General features: G+C 43.1%; 1 protein-coding gene across 5 annotated transcripts in view; it reads left to right on the top strand.

The window, feature by feature from the left end:
- CNTNAP5 (contactin associated protein family member 5) overlaps positions 1-19,423 on the top strand; it is a 413,059-nt gene that overhangs the window by 158,316 nt on the left and 235,320 nt on the right. For 3 of the 5 annotated variants that reach the window (XM_042843050.2, XM_008167765.4, XM_042843051.2), the window contains exon 4: positions 6,978-7,016. The exons of the other annotated variants lie outside the window; for them this stretch is intronic. In XM_042843050.2, the coding sequence (XP_042698984.2) occupies positions 6,978-7,016 (39 nt within the window). The remainder of the gene's footprint in view (positions 1-6,977; positions 7,017-19,423) is intronic. 5 annotated transcript variants of the gene reach the window in all.

Genomic DNA, 19,423 nt, shown 5'->3' with positions numbered 1-19,423 from the left:
TCTTTCATAGAATCATAGAACTGGAAGGGATCTCGAGAGGCAGGGCCGGCTCCAGGCACCAGCTGAGCAAGCAGATTGTTGGGGCGGCAGATTGTTGGAGGCAGCATTCTGCCCAGTCCTAGGGCGGCACGGCCGCTTTTTGTTGTTGTTGTTGTTGTTCTTGTTCCACTCCGGCCTCCCTGTAGGGGGCAGTGGAGCGGAGAACCAGAGTGCCCTGCAGGGCAGTTCTCTTCCTTCCCTCCCCGCCAACTGGAGCGGAGCCCTCGCAGGAGGCGGTGCAGCGGGAGGGTCTGCATGGCAGTGCCACTGCTGTAGCCCTGGCCGCCCCCTTCTCTCTCTCTCCTGCCCGCTTCCTCCCCGCCAGCCGGTCGCCCTACACCCGCGCTCCGGCCGCGCCACAGGTTTTTTTTTTTTTTTTTTTTTTTTTGCTTGGGGCGGCCAAAAAGCCAGAGCCAGCCCTGTTGGGAGGTCATCTAGTCCAGTCCCCTGCACTCAAGGCGGGACTAAGTATTATCTAGACCATCCCTGACATGTGTTTGTCCAACCTGCTCTTAAAAATCCCCAATGATGGAGATTCCACAACCACCCTATGCAATTTATTCCAGTGCTTAACCACCCTGACAGTTAGGAAGTTTTTCCTAATGTCCAACCTAAACTGCCCTTGCTGCAATTTAACTTAATAATTTATCTAATTCTTTTTTTGAACCCAGTTATACAATTGGCTTTCACAATGTCCCCTGGCAGTGAGTTCCACAGATGACTGTGCATTGTGTGAAGAAGTATTCCTTGTGTTTGTGTTAAATCTGCTGTCTATTAATTTCATTGGGTTGACCCTTTGTGCTTGCATTATATGAAGGGGTAAATAACACTTTGCTATTCATTTTCTCTATATCATGAATGTTTTTATTCAGCCCCCTTGTGTGTGTGCATTATGCTACAGTCTTGAAATCGATGATCACATGGCAGACACCATGCATAAAAAAAGTCAGCCTAAACAGTTAAAGTTTGGCAAAGTAATAAGCAACTGAACACAGGGCCTTTTAATGGGAAGTGTCAGGCGATCTTAAAAACAGCGCTACCAGCCTTGACTATAATAACTTTTATCTTTACTTCCTGGAACAAAAGGTGAGAATCCATTAGAATAGTACCTTCATATTATAGACGTAGAGAGAGAGTTGTCCTTTAATGCTTTTTTATATATATAATAAGCCCTCAGAATTGGTTAAGAAAAGAAGCAGACCTCATCAATTTCTCCAATGATTCCTCTGAGAGAGACTTTTTTAGTTTATATTTTTAGATCATTTTAACAACACCTCTATTATTGGATTGTCAGAGGCTTCGTACATAGAATTCATGGTGGCTTTCATAAAGAAAAATTAGATACTGTCTCAAGGACAGGGCCTACTTTTAATGTCATTAAAATTAAACGAGAAATCTTTTGCTATTTGCCCAGGGACATCAATGTGATGGAGGTGGAAAAATACTAGTTTGAAAGGAAGATGTGAGGAGATGCTGAGCTGAGGCAATTGATAGGCATTGTTTGGTTTTTTTGGTCTCTTTTGATATGTATGTATAACCCATAGGCTCATGCTGCAGGAGAGAAACTGTGAGGAGGAGACAGGGATTTTTGTTGAAATACTCTGTGCCTGTGCACATGTGCAGAGAGCAGGGCGGGGCAACTTGGCTAGAAGGACCCAGAAACATCCAGGTCCAGGGGCGTGGCAGTTAGTAGGTGCAATCAGTAGTTCTTTCTGAAGCTTTATAGGGAAGTTTGATCTTGGCCAAGGAGTCTTGCAGGTCCCACTCGTATCGTACCATTTGCTTATAGAAATCACAGAGATTTCCTGGAACACTGCAATTAACAACTTCAGCACCAGAGGCAGGACTTAATTTCCTACTACATCCCTGTGATCAGATACAACAACATAACATACAGTGGGGATAGCTCAGTGGTTTGAGCATTGGCCTGCTAAACCCAGGGTTGTGAGTTCAATCCTTGAGGGGGGCATTTAGAGATCTGGGGCAAAAATCTGTCTGGGGATTGGCCCTGCTTTGAGCAGGGGGTTGGACTAGATGACCTCCTGAGGTCTTTTCCAACCCTGATGTCTTTTCCAACCCTGATATTCTATGATTCTATTCTATGATTCTAAGACAAGAGCTTCACACTAATGTAAATGTACAGCTCTATCTATTGGTATAAATGAGGTCTACATTGATCATTGCAATATTCCCCATTTGAGAGTTGAGCCAATCAGAGCTGAGGAGGGCAAAGGTTATAAATGAGCATGTTTGGACTCAGTGGCTGATTGAGGCAGGACCATGAGAGGTGTCTCCTGTGGGGCTACGTCCCAATCCCTGTTCCATTTTGGATACACGTGAGTGCTATTCTACTTTGACTTACTAGGGAAGCCCTCCATTAGAAGAGTGTTTGATCCATCACAGGGTGTTTTGTGGATCTAGAGCTGGTGGGGAGGGAGGGAACATTTATGTGCATGGCCTACAGAGCTTAAATTTCACTATTAGCTAACTGCTTTCAACAGGTATTAATGAGAGAACAGGGGCAGAGCTGAGTGAGATAAGGGTTTTTACATGAACTCACTTAGCTGGTCTTACCGGGAAAAGATAGTGCTCTGTAGAGTGAGACCTTTAGAGAGAACCAAGGAATGGGTATTTGATATGTTGTTCCCAACACCTGCACCATTTTGGCTATAGGCTACTCCTTTTCTGTTTCACTAGCAAATGAGGACTGGTCTGCTCTTAACCCAAGAGCTGGAATGCTGCTAGCTGTGAAGATCCCCAGATTTTTTGTTTGTTGACCGAGTTCTGAAGCGCTTGGAAAGGATTTGAGGTGCTGCCATTCTTCCCAAGCTCGTGAGTGACCAACACTCCATATTATGCTTATGCTACCAGAACCGAGAAATCATCTCTGAAAGGAGATCATAGGGGAATAGGTTTACAGGTGTGTGTTAAAATATAGAAGTGTATGGGTTATGCTGGGACCTCATATTTAAATATTACACACACACAACTAAGTTAAAAGAACATTATTAAGGTTGCAAAGTCAATCATTAGGAATGGCAGCCTTAATTCAGCCCCCTTATGTGTATGCATTATGATACCATCCTTAATTACACAGTCATATACTGTTTACTTTTTACAATGTATTATGCGTGCATTAAATGTTTAAATGTATGGGACAGTCTCTTAGCAATAGACTGGGAAGTATTAACACCTATTTATTAGGGGTTTACCTACAATAGCCCTGAGGTTTAACTCTATGTAATGCCTTCTGAAATGTCCTGAAAAGACCGAACTCGGGCCTGTGGTACAGGAAAGAGTTAAACTGAAATGCATGAAGAGGAATGTAATACAGTTATACATAACATTGCCTCGGCATCTCCCTCCCCTGTTACCTTTGTGCACATTCTTTAATTTCTATATTGGATAACTATTGAGACATGGTCATTGTGAAGTTTACCCCAGAATAGAGAGCTAGAAGGATTGCAAGTTGTTTGGGAAAGGGACTTTCTCTGCCTATACTTTTGTTCGCTGTCTAGCATAGCGGGTCCCTGATATGGTGGAGGCACTAATGGAGCACAAATAATACATAAGAAGACACTAACCCATTACCTAAGATGTAGTGAAGCCCTTAAACTAGGATTTGAGATGTGAGAATCCTCTACTGTGAAGAATTTCACTCTTTAACTGGAGCTGTTCAGAAAAATGGTGTGTGTGTGTGGGGGGGGGGTGTTTGTTTGTTTGTTTGTTTATTTTTTGGATGGAGAGGGTGGGAACTGCAAAAATTGCATCCAGATTTTATGTTTTCCAACCGGCTTTTCCTTTACTGTATAAAAGTGGCAAAGATTTCCTGGTAGGTGTTTGGTGTGAACTGTGGCCCCAATGCTGAAATGAGCTCCACCAGGCAGATTTCTGCTCCTTTGTGAATCCTCATTGACTTTGAGCATTAGGTGTCTGCCCTTGGAGAAGTTAATATAGGTTCAGGGCTCATGTATGTGTATGCTGATGAGCAAATTCAACCATTTCTCATCATTATGCAATCTACCTTTTCTCTCTAGGAGACTTCCTGTTGATCACAGGTAGCTTTTTTAAAAAGGATTTTTAGATACAGTACATGTTGGAAAAGTGTCTCCATCTCCTTGCCAAGTACAGGCACGTTAGAGTACATTGCAAATTCACTGAACACAATTTTAACAGCACAATTTCCATTAACTGCAGCTAAAATCTGTTTGAAGCTCTGTCCCCTTGCAATTTGGGGAAAAAAATCACTTTTCCATTATTTTTTTTGTTTTTCTGTGCTTCTGTATTTCCAAGATTCTGACTGGGGGCAAAGTGGAAGTTCTGAAATGTCACAGGATGTTGCCATGGTTGTATGAGGTAACAGGAATTGTAGGAAGAAACGTGCTGTCATGAAATTTCTTTCTAAAAGGTATGCTCTAGTCAGGGCCGGCTCCAGGGTTTTGGCCGCCCCAAGCAGCCAAAAAAAAAAAAAGCCGCGATCGCGATCTGCCGCGGCAATTTGGCGGGAGGTCCTTTGCTCCCAGCGGGAGTGAGGGACCGTCCGCCGAATTGCCGCCGAATACCTGGATGTGCCGCCCCTCTCCGGAGCGGCCGCCCCAAGCACCTGCTTGCCAGGCTGGTGCCTGGAGCTGGCCCTGGCTCTAGTTCAGCCACAATTCGAATGGCGCAGGAGTCACTGGAGGAAGATCTCTCGCTTGTGTAACGCAGGAGATCACACTAGAGCAGTGGTTTTCAATCTGTGGTCCACGGACCCCTTTCTAAAATTTCCAAAGGGGGCCGCACCGCCTTTCACAGGTTTGTTTGTTTTTTTTAGGATTGTCATGATCTCTTCTAGCCTCAAAAAGAAATCTTTGAAATTTGCAGCTCAACTTTAGAGCTTCAAAAACTTGGTTCAAAGCTGGATAAGTATGGGACATGGGAGACTCTGCTCTGCCTGATGCTCTCTCTCTATAACTTTGGCTGCTCTGAATCAAGTGGAGCTGGGCTTTGAACCTGGGTCTCCCAGGCCACTACCCTATCCTCCAGGGTATTGAGTGTGAGAGATTTCAGAGTAGCAGCCGTGTTAGTCTGTATCCGCAAAAAGAACAGGAGTCCTTGTGGCACCTTAGAGACTAACAAATTTATTTGAGCATAAACTTTTGTGAGAGAGTCAGTCAGTCTCTCTCTCTCTCTCTTCCCCCCTCCCCCCGACCCCCCGTCAGAATGACCAGAGAGTTTTTGACCCAAAAATCTACCTGAACCGAGAAGCTCAGGTTTCAATCCAAAAACAGCATGACACAATTCTGGTTTCAAAAGAAGTTTTGTTTTTGTTCCCATGCAATGCAAAACCTCAACAGTTGCCCCAAAACAGAGTCGCTGGCCTTCAGCCAGCTCTGCATTCACTCCCTCATCAGCCAGTTGGGTGAGCCACTGAACCAGCCATCTAATTTCTGCACGTATGTCCTTATCTTCTCTGGCAAACAGTCGTCTGCAGAGAGTGGGCTCCCCAGAGATGATTTCTTTTATCCTCCCTGGAGAGTGTACTTTCATAATTAGGGTGCATGGGAGGGGGGAGTTAGGGCCTTTTCAGTGACTAAGCATTTAGCATGCTAATTGCTAGCAATTCTCCCTTCCATTGAGTGCACAGAGTGGTTCTGAAGGAGAATAATAATGTTCTGCAAATGGGCTCTGGATGGCAGTGGAGTCCTCTAACCTGTGTCAGCATTTCTGTTTTAAAGACCTGTAATCAGTGGGTTTATATTGCCCATTTAACATTTGCTCCAACATTAAATTAACATATGAAGTTTCAGCCCAGTACATTTAAGGGAGTGGGGAGGAGCGAGGAGGTTATCAAAATAGGGTTTGGATCTTTCTTTTAAAAAACAAAAACAAAAAACCCAAACCTTTCCTGGGTGGGAGGAGCTCTGGAATCCAAGGTCCCCAATTTACTCACAGAATAGGAATTGCATAGGTGAGTGGTGTGGGCTCAGATCCTGCCCTTATCAAGTGTTGTGTTTCCAATCACTGGGAGCTTCTTATATCAGTGCAATGAGACTTCATTGTTAGGTACATAGACCCTGAGGATCATGTATCTGCACTTTGAGTGTTCATCCAACCCTTAAGCTCCCAGTATACTGTCTTAGCATGCACTTGGCACAATGCAAAACTTGGGATGGATCCTTGGGGACAGTCTTTCTTTGGGCTGTCTCAAATTCATGGTCAGGAATTTGGAGTGAACCTCTCCATTGCATTGCAGCAAGTGGCAGGGCAAGTTTCCCCTTTTACAGTCCCACCAGTTTGTCTCATCTGTAACCACTCATGTAAGTCTGTTCCTATTCAGAACAGCATTTAGGCACCTGCTGTAAATTAAGCACGTGTGTGAAGGGGATGTATAAACCCCTCTCTGCCACAGCCCTCAAGGGCTAAGAGACAGAGTAGCTGCTGCTGATTGTTTGACCAGCAACAGGTGGGATTAGAGGCTGCAGCCCAGCAGATTGGGGTGGCCCTGGCTGTCTGAAAGCTACTCTTTGTTGGCAATGGACTGACACAAAGCCACCCAAAAGCAGGTTCAGAGGTCCCTGCGGACTAGGTTGAGGGAACAGAGACCTTAAGCAGGTAACCCTTTCCCTATGCTCTGTGAGCCGGAAGAAGACTGGAATCCCTAGGGTCCTGCTACCAGACTTGGGAGGAATAAGACCCAGAGCTTTGAGGATAGCTGGAGATGAGCTAGACCAGCTGGCCTATGCCCAAGGGATTTGAGGCCAGCTGAGAGGGGCAGAACTCCCACAATGTGCTTATGTGTTTTGCTGAACCTCAGTCTATTCTGTTGGAACTGTAGCATTGTGATTAGTCACTGGAGCAGGGGGACTGGATCCTGGGTCTTCCATATTCCCGACGAGTGCTCTAACCAGCAGGCTAGAGAGCCATGCTCATGCTTGTGTGCCCATTCTCTCTTACAGAGCCGTGTGAAAGAGAGAGAGAGAAAGTGTGCATCACAGGTGAGTACCCTGACCACTGGGCTAAGAGTTATGAGGGCAGTCCTGTTTCCCTCTCCCCTGGCTTCTTGCAAAAATGGCGTGGGTTCCTATCTCCAAAGAGAAGTTCCCAGCTGTGATTCCTTAGCAGGGATAGGCACCTCCCTGCTGCTTGGACTTAGGAGAGAGCTGTGGGGCTTAGCACACACTCCCATTGTCAGCATCTCCTGTTGGCAAGCTTAGGTGGCTCTGTGCCCTAGCACACTGGCTTTTATATATCACTGTCCAAGGTGGCTATCTCGCCACATTCATTGTCACATCGCCTAACATCCTTTGTGCATCCAGCCCTAAATGATTTGCCCAAGGTCTTAAAAGACATTTGTTGCTGTCCTGGGGTACGATCCCAGGTCTCCTGAATCCAAGCCTAGTTCTCGTACCTTTCCACCCTCCACTTTGCCAATGTATGACGCCAACTTTAAAAATTTGACCAATGACCAAAATATGGAACACCTGTGTCTTGTTGCACAGTGCATCCTAAATGGCAAATGATAATGTCAATAATATAGAAAAAAATGTTGTGGAAGAATTTTTTTCATGGAGTGAAGTTAATAAATTTAGTTTTTAAATAAGAAAAATACTGGGTGAGAAGAAGCAAATCCCATCAGATAAACACATAAGGATTTCCCACATAAGTTGTTAACAGGATATGAGCTCTGGACTTTCAGATATATAGTACCAGATGTCTATTGCTTGGACTAAACTCTTATCTTCTCTGTTGACTGTAGAGATTAGAGACCCAAGAAACATTCACAATAGTCCAATGTTATCCGCCCTTAGAGGGGGACATGACACACTTTGCCAGTGGCCATACAAAAGCGGTAAAATGTTGAAGATCAGGATTCCTGGGTTCTGTTCTTGGGTTCGGAAAGGGTGTGTGATTTAATGGCTAGGATAGCCAGGCACATAGGTTTGCCACATTCTATCTGAAAGGCATTGTGCATGAGTCTTACCTTGGACCATCCCTCCTCCTACAGTTGGGTAAGCTGAGGCTGAGTGATTGTGTCAAAGTGAGAAATAGATCCCATATAGGTGCCAGCCAGACACTTGAGGTGACACGTCTATGGGTACCTCCATGTCTGGATATTGTACTACTTGGAGTAGCACAGAGTCAGTCGACAATATGATGTCATTTGTGGGAGGTGGTGTGGTCTAGCATCCCTCTGGGAGTCTGGAGACCTGACTTTTATTCCTGCATCCCCCACCGGCTTATTTTGCGTGACCAGGGCACATCACTTATGGCCTGATTTTTCAGAGGTGCTGAACACCTGCAGCCCCCCAGGTGTCTCAAAAATTGGGCTCCTAAAATCTGAAGCACCCCTAATCAGGAGGCAAGTATTGAAAATATGGCTGCTAATGCCTTGGCTTAAGTCACATACATGAAGTGTGTGGTATAAGTAGCAACAAAACTCAAACCTACCTTCTGCATATTAGCCCTGAGCACATCCTTCCATTCATATTGGCCGTCAGTGTAGATGTCTAACAATGCCATATGAACACAATAAATGAGTCTGATTTTCTCATACATCATGTAAAAGGAAATTGAGGGTAAGGCATTATGACAAGTGCTTATTAGCTATCTAGTTTCTGTGCATCCTTTTACTGAATTCAGTCAACCCAGAGTGTCAATTTTCTATTGTTTGCTATCTAGCTAATATACCTGTGATGAGTTTAATCACAGAACCCCCCTTGGGAGCTGCCACCTGATGTGCCAAGTCTACTTCTGCCCCTGCTTTCCCTGCCAGCTCGGGACCCCAGCACCCTATCTTGCTGAGCCAGACACACCCGTCTGTTCCAACACAGACCCAGGGTCTGAATTACTTGCCCCAAAGCTGAAGACTTAACTGAAAGCAGCTTACAGAAGTGTTCTTGTCTCTAACACTCAGATGCTCAACTCCCAATGGGGTCTAAACCCAAACAAATCCGTTTTACCCTGTATAAAGCTTATACAAGGTAACTCATAAATTGTTCGCCCTCTGTAACACTGATAGAGAGATATGCACAGCTGTTTGCCCCCCCTTCCAGGTATTAATACATACTCTGAGTTAATTAATAAGTAAAAAGTGATTGTATTAAATACAGAAAGTAGGATTTAAGTGGTTCCAAGTAGTGACAGACAGAACGAACTGAGTTACCAAGCAAAATAAAATAAAACATGCAAATCTAAGCCTAATACAATTGAGTACAGATAATATCTCCCCCTGAAAGATGTTTCAATATGTTTCTTTCACAGATTGGATGCCTTCCTAGTCTGGGCACAATCCTTTCCCCTGGTACAGCCCTTGTTCCAGCTCAGGTGGTAGCTAGGGGATTCCTCATGATGGCTCCCCCTTTGTTCTGTTCCACTCATTTATATATCTTTTGCATAAGGCGGGAATCCTTTGTCCCTCTGGGTCCCCACCTCCCCCTTCTCAATGGAAAAGCACCAGGTTAAAGATGGATTCCAGTTCAGGTGACATGATCACATGTCACTGTAAGACTTCATTACCCACTTACCAGCACCCAGAAAGATTTGCAAGTAAAACAGAGCCATCTGCAGTCAATTGTCCTGGTTAATGGGAGTCATCAAGATTCCAAACTACCATTAATGGCCCACACTTTGCATAGTTACAATAGGCCCTCAGAGTTATATTTCATATTTCTAGATTCAGATACAAGCGTGGTACATTTATACAAATAGAATGATCACACTCAGTACATTATAAGCTTTGTAATGATACCTTACAAGAGACCTTTTGCATGAAGCATATTCCAGTTACACTAGCATATTTTCATAAAATCATATAGAGTGCAACGTCACAATACCTACCTGTGTCTTTCCAATGTGCCTATCACCAGAGTATCCAGGAACAATTTTAACCAGTATTGTCATTACTTTTATTAAAAGAGAAACCAAGAGTATCATTATAATCTGAGTTATGCAAGGTATTTTCTCTGGATAGGAGGTACTTAGCTGTAATACCATTTCCTAGATTACATGCTACTGTAACCACAAATGTCACAGAGAAAGTTAATGATTGCAACTGAAGCCGGGCTCTGCCTGCACTGAATTAATAAGAAGTACAAATACATAGGTGCATGTTGAACAAGTTTTTACTCCGTTTTTAGGTGTTCACAAAATGATATTATGGTGCACAAGATCCCCGCTTCAGGCCATGGAAAGCCCGTGCTTCAAGGGTGAATTAAAATGCCTTCCAGTTAAATAAATAGGATTTCAGTGGACTCCAAAATACAGTTGCTTAGAGTATTGTAAATGGCCACATTTTCACTGTATCAGCTGACTTGCACTGTGCCATGTCACCGACATGTAGACACTCTTGGATTTAATAGTTTGTACGCCTTCTGTTGTAAAATATATGAGGTAATATTAGAGTTGGACTTAACTGAAATTGTTTATGATGGACACATTTTTCTATTGACAACATATAACTGCATTGCGGAAGATGAGAAGAAGAGATTCTGACTTTTTTGTGAAGCATTCCCTGCCAGAAAAGTATGGGGGTCAGCATCAAAAGGTGCCTGAATCTTTTTGCTCTGTTGTTCCTCTTCTTGTGAGCATGGGTGGAAGCAAGTTGATATTTTTAGATCTCGATCAAGTTCCAGGCCCCATTAAATTCTGTTTTGTACAAAAGTAAGCCCTAATCCGGCAAGCACTGAACATACATCATAACTCATATTGAGTAGTCCCACTCATGTTTTCTGGCTGAGTAGCATAGAGGTAGACAAGACATTGTCCCTTTTCTGAAGATCTTACAATCAAAATAAATCAAGACATAAGAAGGATAATGCAACAAACCATAGAAGGGAATTTGAATAAAAGGATGGTTACATAGACTAACAGTGTGAATAACATGATAGTTCCAAAGTGTATGGGAATTCTTGGGTAACGGCTCACTAATGTGAATAAGCAGTTCACAATGGGACTGATTCTGAGACTTTGTTCACCTGGAGTAGTACCTTACCCCTGGCGTACCACTACTGCTTGAGCAAGGTGCTACTCAAGATGAGAATAATGGATATCATCACTTGGATACTTTTACTGATAGTGGCCTTGATCCAAAGCCCATGGAAGGACTCGCATTAATTTCACTGGGCTTTGGATCAAGGGCCATGCAGTGTATATTTTCCTGTGCTCAAAGTCATTACTTGCCAGTTTCAGTTCCTAGTACTTTACTTCAAACTTCAGGTCAATGGAGGCTCCAAATGCCAAATAAGGCACTCGTATTACGGATTAAGAGCATCCACACAAGAAGTAAATCAGGAATAGCTATTCCACTTTAAATTCACTCCCTACCTTAATCTGCATTAATTTACAATTTACAAGTCCAAAGAGATGGAAAGCAAAAGAAACAGTGACCCCACTGCTGATTAGTATGGAAATTAGTGGGCACAACAAGCCAGCTGTCTAACCAGGAGCATCTGTAGGCTTCAGTGGAAACTCCGAGCATTTCTAAGGATCAAGTCTATTGCTTTGTGCTGAAAGTAACCCTACAGGGAATTGCCTGAGTATTGCTAGGGTTTGTTGATTAAATATTTGGAGAACATATTCCATTTCTTCACATAACCTGAGAACCTCTTTGCCAGACGATGTTGTGAAGGCCAAGACTATAACAGGGTTCCAAAAAAGAACTAGATAAATTCATGGAGGATAGGCCCATCAATGGCTACTAGCCAGGATGGGCAGGGATGGTGTCCCTAGCCTCTGTTTGCCAGAAGCTGGGAATGGGCGACAGTGGATGGATCACTTGATGATTGCCAGTTCTGTTCATTCCCTCTGGGGCACCTGGCATTGGCCACTGTCGGAAGACAGGATACTGGGCTAGATGGACCTTTGGTCTGACCCAGTATGGCCGTTCTTATGTTCTTATGTTATGTTCTTATTTATTAAACAGTTGAGGGGGGAAAAGTCCACCATATAGTTTTATTTTCTGGAAGAGCTCTGTGTGGCTCGAAAGCTTGTCTCACTCACCAACAGGAGTTGGTCCACTAATAAATATTACCTCACCCACCTTGTCTTTGCTGAGAGTAGGCAGATAAAAGGTGCTGTGTGTTTCTGGTGCTGTCTGCATATTAACTTTTAATGATGTTCTATTTGAGCATTGTAGCCACATATCATACTTCTCACAGAAGTCATTGATGGAAAGAACCACTTATCTCATCTAGTCCATATTCCTTATGTTGTAGAATTGCTCCTCAGAGTACCTATTTCTAGTGATTTGTCCAGTCTTGTTTTAAATTTCTCTACCATTGGAGCTTCTAATCTTGCAGAAAGCTGAACTGCCGTACGGCATTCACTGTGGATAGCTGTGAACACATGCCAGTTTTACTATTAAAAATAGGCTATTTTGATTTAATTGGATGGGTGAGAGTTGTAGAGGTATCAAATCATTCTAATGGCAAATTGTTGTGATTTAAGGTATTGTTGATGTCAGAGTAATGCAACCTGGGCTTGTTTATACCTCACTTCATTCTGTTGCAGTAGCCCAGTTGTCCTATCGAGTGGGTGTTTGAGAAGTAATATACTTTCAGTTTGATATGTAAAAGGTAGGTCATGCTGCAGCCCTGTTCTTCCTTCTTATTTAGGAATGGAGAGCCACTTCCTTACAGAAACTATTCAAGAGAGGAGGAGGGTTTTGTTTTTAATTTTTTTTTTTTTAATTTGGGGTCTATGATGACTAGAAGGAAGCTATGTCAATGCAAGTTGATATAATACACAAGGATAAGTTCAGGTAGAATGATTAAAGTAGAAGACTGAGAGCAAGGAACTCATGCCTTCCAATTCTGACTCTGCCACTAACTTGCCATGTATCCTCGGACAAGTTACTTCACATCTGATTGTTTCGGTCTTGCTTTCATGGGGATAAATTATGCTTATTTCATGTGCATGGAATGGAGATTAATTGGTAAACAAGCCTGATCCTCCAGTCCTGAAATTCCCCAACTGCTGAGGATGTCGACAGGAGTTTGATATATGAGGAATGCAGAATCAAGTCCATTGCTTGGAAGTAAGTCATGGGAAACCCTTCATAAAGTGAATGTATTATTTTATGAAAAACAAGGAAGAATGAATGACTCTTGAAAAGGCACCTGGAATTATTTGAGCTGGTTGATTGCATGCAGCGGAGAGACTTGAAAGATACCCTTAATGGAGGGTACATTTTGCAGTTTTAGTGCACTTTAAAGTTTGCTTTTAGATTAGCTGAATGGAATTCTAATACGAAAGAGCATCCCATTGAAAACACACTTTCCCTGCAGAAAGTCAAGTGCAATCTTTGAAGTTCTAAGACTACTATATAAAAAGAGCACAAAATATTGATTTTACAGCTAAGAATTGCCCACCAGGAGATAGAGTTTTAGGGGCATTGTGAAATTGTAACATCAAATTGATGCTCAAAGCTGTTATACATGGGAAATTATAGTCCTTGCTAGAGGTAATATGCATCCAGTTTGTTTGATCAAGGGGATGTACCTAAAGTATGTTTCATTTTTCAACATCTGTCTCTTTCTTGTCTTTGCCTTCCTGTCCAGTTTAAAATTCCAGATGCTTCTAGTTGCAAATCTGAATGGAAGGGAAAGTGCATTGTGGATCTTTGATCCACATTTATGACTTAGTCCCTAAAAGTTGGCTTGACATTTGCCCTCTGCAACTTCTCAACAAGTTTGAAGAAATTGTGATTGAAGAGTGACTTTTGCTATGGTTTAAATGGCTTTGGGCAAAGTACAGCCTTATTTCTATTAAACTGGCTTTATTGCTTTTCCTGTGTACTACTAGAATGTGCAGGGTCTTCCAAATAAATCTTGTTTTTCGTAAGTATCTGAAAGTGACTAAGGAGAAATGAAATAAGCCTATGTCGGTTTAAAACGTGTGTTGTCTAGTTTCTTCTCAGTGGCTATAAATAGCTCTCATACATATTAAAGTAACCCATGGATGCACACCAAGCAGAGAATGAAGTCAAGATTAATATGGGTTACCACTGGGAGACATAAGGAGAAACTCATGAAAGAAAACTTGAAGCTGAATATCAGGAGACTATCCCCAGGAGTGAGGAAGGGAAGTGGGTGAGGCCTCTAACTTTTTTGGCATTATTGCTGTTTTGTTTTGAGATTGCACCCAAAGGCCTCACTCAGGATCAGGGCTCAATTGTATCTTAATGTACCTTTGGCAAGGGTCAACCAAACAGGATGGGGAAGTGTGGAAGAGAAAAGAATCTTACTCATAAAGGGCTCTCCATTGCCCAGATGCTAAGATTATGGGTGCACTATAACCACCCAGCTAGATAAGTGGGCACATGTGTTCTACTACCAAACTTTTAGAGCCATTCTCCTTCCCGCAAGAGTGAGTTCCTGAAGAGTATGAAGGAAACATAAGGGTTTCTGAGTTCGGGGGCGGGGAGCGTTATGATAGATCGGGAGATATGTGTATGTCAAATTCTGAATTCCATTTTGTTTTGTGAATGCCATGTTGAATGTAAACCTCAGTGTGGCTTTGAGCATTGTCCATTTTGTAGACTTGTAGAGACTTGATGCCTCGTGGAGAGTCTACATCAGGAAGCTAGGACATAGCAATCAAAGGCCATCAATGTTAAACGGCTCTACCCTAGTGGAACAATGGGCTTGGTACCAGCAGAGCCTCTGACTTTACCCAAAAACCAATGGCAGGTGGAGGTGGCACCTGGAAATTCCTCTGCACAGGGGGACAGTTCCACTGCTGGAGTCTGGAGGGGCTGCCCTGGATTAAGGACTTGGACCAAACCCAAGGGTGGGTGTTGAGGTCAGACTGAAAGGAATGGAGTTAAGACATTTGTTGTATTCCTAAAATCTGTAACTCTAATGTTTTTCCAAAAGCAAAACTATTTGTGGTTAAGAAATTCCTTTGCTAAACCTGGTGCCTTGCTTTACTGCCATGTTGTACCTGAAGGGTGTTAGGAAATTTGCACTCCAACATCCAGATTGACTCTGGGAGGGAATGGTATAAGCAACAAGGGGCTTGGGGGAAGCTGCAGCCTAGGCAGCTGGACAGTGGGGGTCCCACTGCTTAAGAAGGGGTGCAGACACAGAGTCTGCACCCGAGAGTACACCTGAGTGATCCAGAGCGAGGAACAGTGATCCATCACTACTTAGACCCGGAGGGTGGGGCGGGGGGCTTAGAAGAATGTGAGGTTCAGCAGTTGTATCCAAGCCCAACAGAGTGGTTTTCATGCAGAGAGTGGGAATGGACCAGGTTGTGAGAGAAGGAATGGAGGGATGGGCAAGCTGTGCCTGGGGAGGGAAGGCAGCAATACTGTGGTCAATATTCTCCGGAGGTTTGCCATGGGGAAGAAGATGTAATTTACAATCAGGGTTCCTCTGGAGACTACTCAAGAGTTGAAAGTCATCCACCTGCGCTGACCCTCCCTGCTCTAGTTCAGCTCCAAGGCCCTTATTAGAGAAGTAGGAGTTGCAGGTAGCTCTTACACGGCCTCTCTGCCTGCCAAGTGGACTTTCATGGGTTCCTCTGGCTTCTTCCAGGGGAGCGAATCAAAGCCACTAGCTAAGAAATATCAGAGGGGTAGCCGTGTTAGTCTGAATCTGTAAAAAGCAACAGAGGGTCCTGTGGCACCTTTGAGACTAACGGAAGTATTGGGAGCATAAGCTTTCGTGGGTAAGAACCTCACTTCTTCAGATGCAAGAAGAAGTGAGGTTCTTACCCACGAAAGCTTATGCTCCCAATACTTCTGTTAGTCTCAAAGGTGCCACAGGACCCTCTGTTGCTAGCTAAGAAATAGCATTTCCTGGCTATTTGTCCCCATCTGCCCAGATTTGGGCCTGTAAACGACATTTTGAACATGCACCATGAACAAGGAGTATGATGTTGCCTGAACAGTAAATCTGTGAGAGTCACTCAGAATGAGTCGTCTTTCTTTTTTTTTTTTTTTTTTCTTTTCCCCCTTATGACTGTTGTGAAGCACGCAGGTTGTGGAGAATAAATAAATGATCGTCATGGTTGAGATGCAGTTAAACAAATTTCATTCTGTCTAAGCTGTGGCAGCAAGATAAATAAATTAGAGAGATGCAATAGAGGAGTCGGTTTCATGGTTTGCAGGAAGTTTGGGACGCATGATAAAGCCTTAAGAATGAGTCAAACAGTCAGATTTTTTGTGGCAGCAATTTAAAAAAAAAAAATTGAATATAGCCTCTTCTCTTCTGCTCAATTATTTGTACATCAGGCTATTTAACACTTTCCTGCTCACAGTGGATATAGCAGAAGTTCCAGCAAGATCCTGACATTTGAAGGGAAATTGATCTGATGTCACTGAGTGGAGCCGTTAGCTGCGGATGTGGGTCCTGTCCATTCCAAGATGATATAAGTAATGAAGAAGGTTGATAAGATTTGGAAAGAAACACAGGACTGGAAGGGAGCTCCTGGGTCCTCGAGTCCAGTCCCCTGCTATCACAGGAAACCATGCCATTGTCAGGAACCATGAGCTGTCATTCCCTCAGCTGACCTGGGGCTAGCCAGATAATGAGTCCAGCTGGGCTGTGGCACAATCGCCTGATTGGCCAGCTCACCCGACTGGCTGCAAGGAGCCAACAGGTCTGCCTTTAAGCTCAGCAGCAGCAGGTCGTCAGCTGCTCCACACTTATGTCTGCAGCTGCAATCTCTCCTGTGCCTGCTTTGTTCCCAGACATATTCATGTCCAACTCCCTTGTCCGGCTCCTGACTCTGGCTCTGACCCTTAGCTCTGACTCCTGGTCCCTCGCTCTAACTTTTAGGTCAGACTCCCCACGTACCAGTTCCTGACAGTCATACAATCCTTTTAGTAAACTTATCAAGCTCCATCTTAAAGCCTGTTTGTTTCTTGTCCCTGAAACTCTTCCTGGGAGGCTGTCCCAGAATCTCACTCCTCTGATGATTAGAAACCTTCTACTGATTTCCAGCCTAAATTTCTTCCTGGCCTATTTATTCTTGAAAGTCAGCTACAAAGGATTGTGGTGAAGCTGGGCTCAAGTTTCAAAAAGTGTATCTGGATTTTAAACACTGCTGCATGCAGGGTGTCCCATCCCCCTACTATATCTGGTTGAAATTTTTTTTGAGTGAAACATTTCCCTGCCCCCAAAATGGGCTTTGTCATAAAATGTATCTTTTTTGCTGGATGAAAAAGTATGTTTTTCAATGGGAAACTTTGAAATGAAAGGGAACTTTTCCATTTTGAATTGCATTTTCAGTTTTCAAAAAGCAAATTGAAATGAAATGTTTTAGTTTGAAATTTCTCCCAAAAAATCAAAAATAAGGATTTATTTTTTTCATGAGGGTAAAAGGTTTTTCTGCTGGTCAGTAAACTCCTAGGATACGATTTATTATCGTAACATATACATGCATTATCAGTATTTTATTAGTTTGTGTGGGGATGTCTGTTTCTCAGCTGTAAAATGTGGGTAATGGTAGCGGTAGTATCAGAATAAACAGGTTATTGATTTAGAGGTTCCCAGATACTTCAGTAATGCGGGGCATGTGAGTACCTAGATAGACAGAAGCAAAGCCTTCTGGGAACATTCTCAAGAACAGTCTGTAGTGGGGTTCTGAGAATTTTCTTTCATGCTGCATATTGTTTTCAGTAGAGTGTGTCATCTGTTTGCTTACCTACACTGTAAAGAAACACCTCCTTAATGATATGTTTCTGTGTTGATGCCAGTTACTTTCAAGTGTATATTAATACTATTATACTGATACCTGTGATTTTTGAGTGTACATCAGATGATTGTATTGATACCAGATGTTCTTCAATATATGTTAATATCATTTATTGATAGCTGATGAACTCAAGTGTATTTTAATACCCCTGTATTGATCGATACTAGATGAATGGAACTTCTTCAGAGATCTAACATGGAACATATAACATAACCCTTTTGTTTAACATAAAGCCCAATGTAATTGCAGAATCCGTGAAAGGATATCCTATAATAAATTACTTTTCCTCTTTGTGGATCAGATTATCTAACAAAGTTCCTTTTCTTCTCCTCTTTGTCACTCTCTGAAATGTACCTAGTCAGAACATTTTCAGACTCATTCCTGAAAGCAATTACTTCATCCTGACATGTTCTGGAAATGTGTGTCTGATTTTTTTCACTCTAAATCAGATGTCGTTTGCTGGCCCACTTCACGGGTCCCTTCATTCACCGACACTTACTAGAGTAATGAATGAAAGAGTTCTTTGAGCTAGACATCGCATCTCAGGAGAAGGACTTGTTAAGGAGCTATTGATTCTCTTCCCCCCCGCTTCACCTCATTTCCTGTATTTCAGTGGAAAGTATTGATAACCAGAATATAAGCTTCTCATGAGTTTCCTGGTTTTTAAATCCTTGCTTTGTTGTGACTTAAGGTAAAATTTTACTTTATGAAATTGAAGGACGAAATGAGACATTAAAATAAATCTCCAAGGTAAGAAAATACTCTGGGGAAGGAAACTCTCCAACTAGACAGTGTAAAGAAAAGTTTAATTAAAGTGATTGCGTGGTACTTGAAAAATATAACAGTACTTTTCACTTGCATCATGCCTTTCGCCAAGGGTACTTTTAAAAGTATTTATTAATATAAGTCTTGGGCTGCCTGACCATACCAAGATCCACTGGCTAGAAGTTTGAAGCTAGACAAATTTAGGCTGGAAATAAGGCACATTTTTAACAGTGAGGGTAAACCACTGGAACAACCTACACAAGATTGTGGTGAATTCCCCATCACTGTCAATTTTGAAATCAAGATTGGAAGTTTATTGAACAGATCTGCTGAAGTTCAAACAGGAATTAATTCAGGGAAGTGCCGTGTCCTATGTTGCACAGGAGGGAGGTCAGACTAGATCATCACGGTTGTCCCTTCTGGCCTTATCTATGATGGGTGATGTTGCTTTTACCATGCTCCCCGTCAGTGGTGGATTAGCCACTGGGCCAACAGGGCCCCAGCCAATTGGGGGGCCCAGAAAAATGGGTGCCCCTCAGCTCAACCCAGCTGTCCTCACCTTCCTGGTGCTCCTGCTGGGGAATGGGGTCAGGGTGTGGGGACTTCCCCTGCTCTGCCTGCCCATCTGGCACTCTTGCAGGTGGAAGAGGTAGGGAGGGGTCCCCACTTGCTCGGGCCCAGGGCCCCAGAACACCCTAATCCACCTCTGCTCCCAGTCCTTGCTGGACAAAAGAGAATGAGAAACTGGATCTGGGAATCAAATCTTTCTCATTGCAAGGCAGGGGTCTGTACGCAACACCACCAGGCCAAAATTTAAGCAGTGCTTTAAGAGTAGACATATATTTCAAGTAGCAAGTGTTAAGCGCTGATATGAAGAGCTGTGTGCCAAGCAGCCAGTTGAAATGCTCTGCAAGAAGTTTTACTGGTCCTACACACC

Source organism: Chrysemys picta, chromosome 11 (assembly GCF_011386835.1).
Source record: "Chrysemys picta bellii isolate R12L10 chromosome 11, ASM1138683v2, whole genome shotgun sequence".
Taxonomy (NCBI): domain Eukaryota; kingdom Metazoa; phylum Chordata; order Testudines; family Emydidae; genus Chrysemys; species Chrysemys picta.
This window is presented reverse-complemented; position numbering and strand designations above follow the sequence as displayed.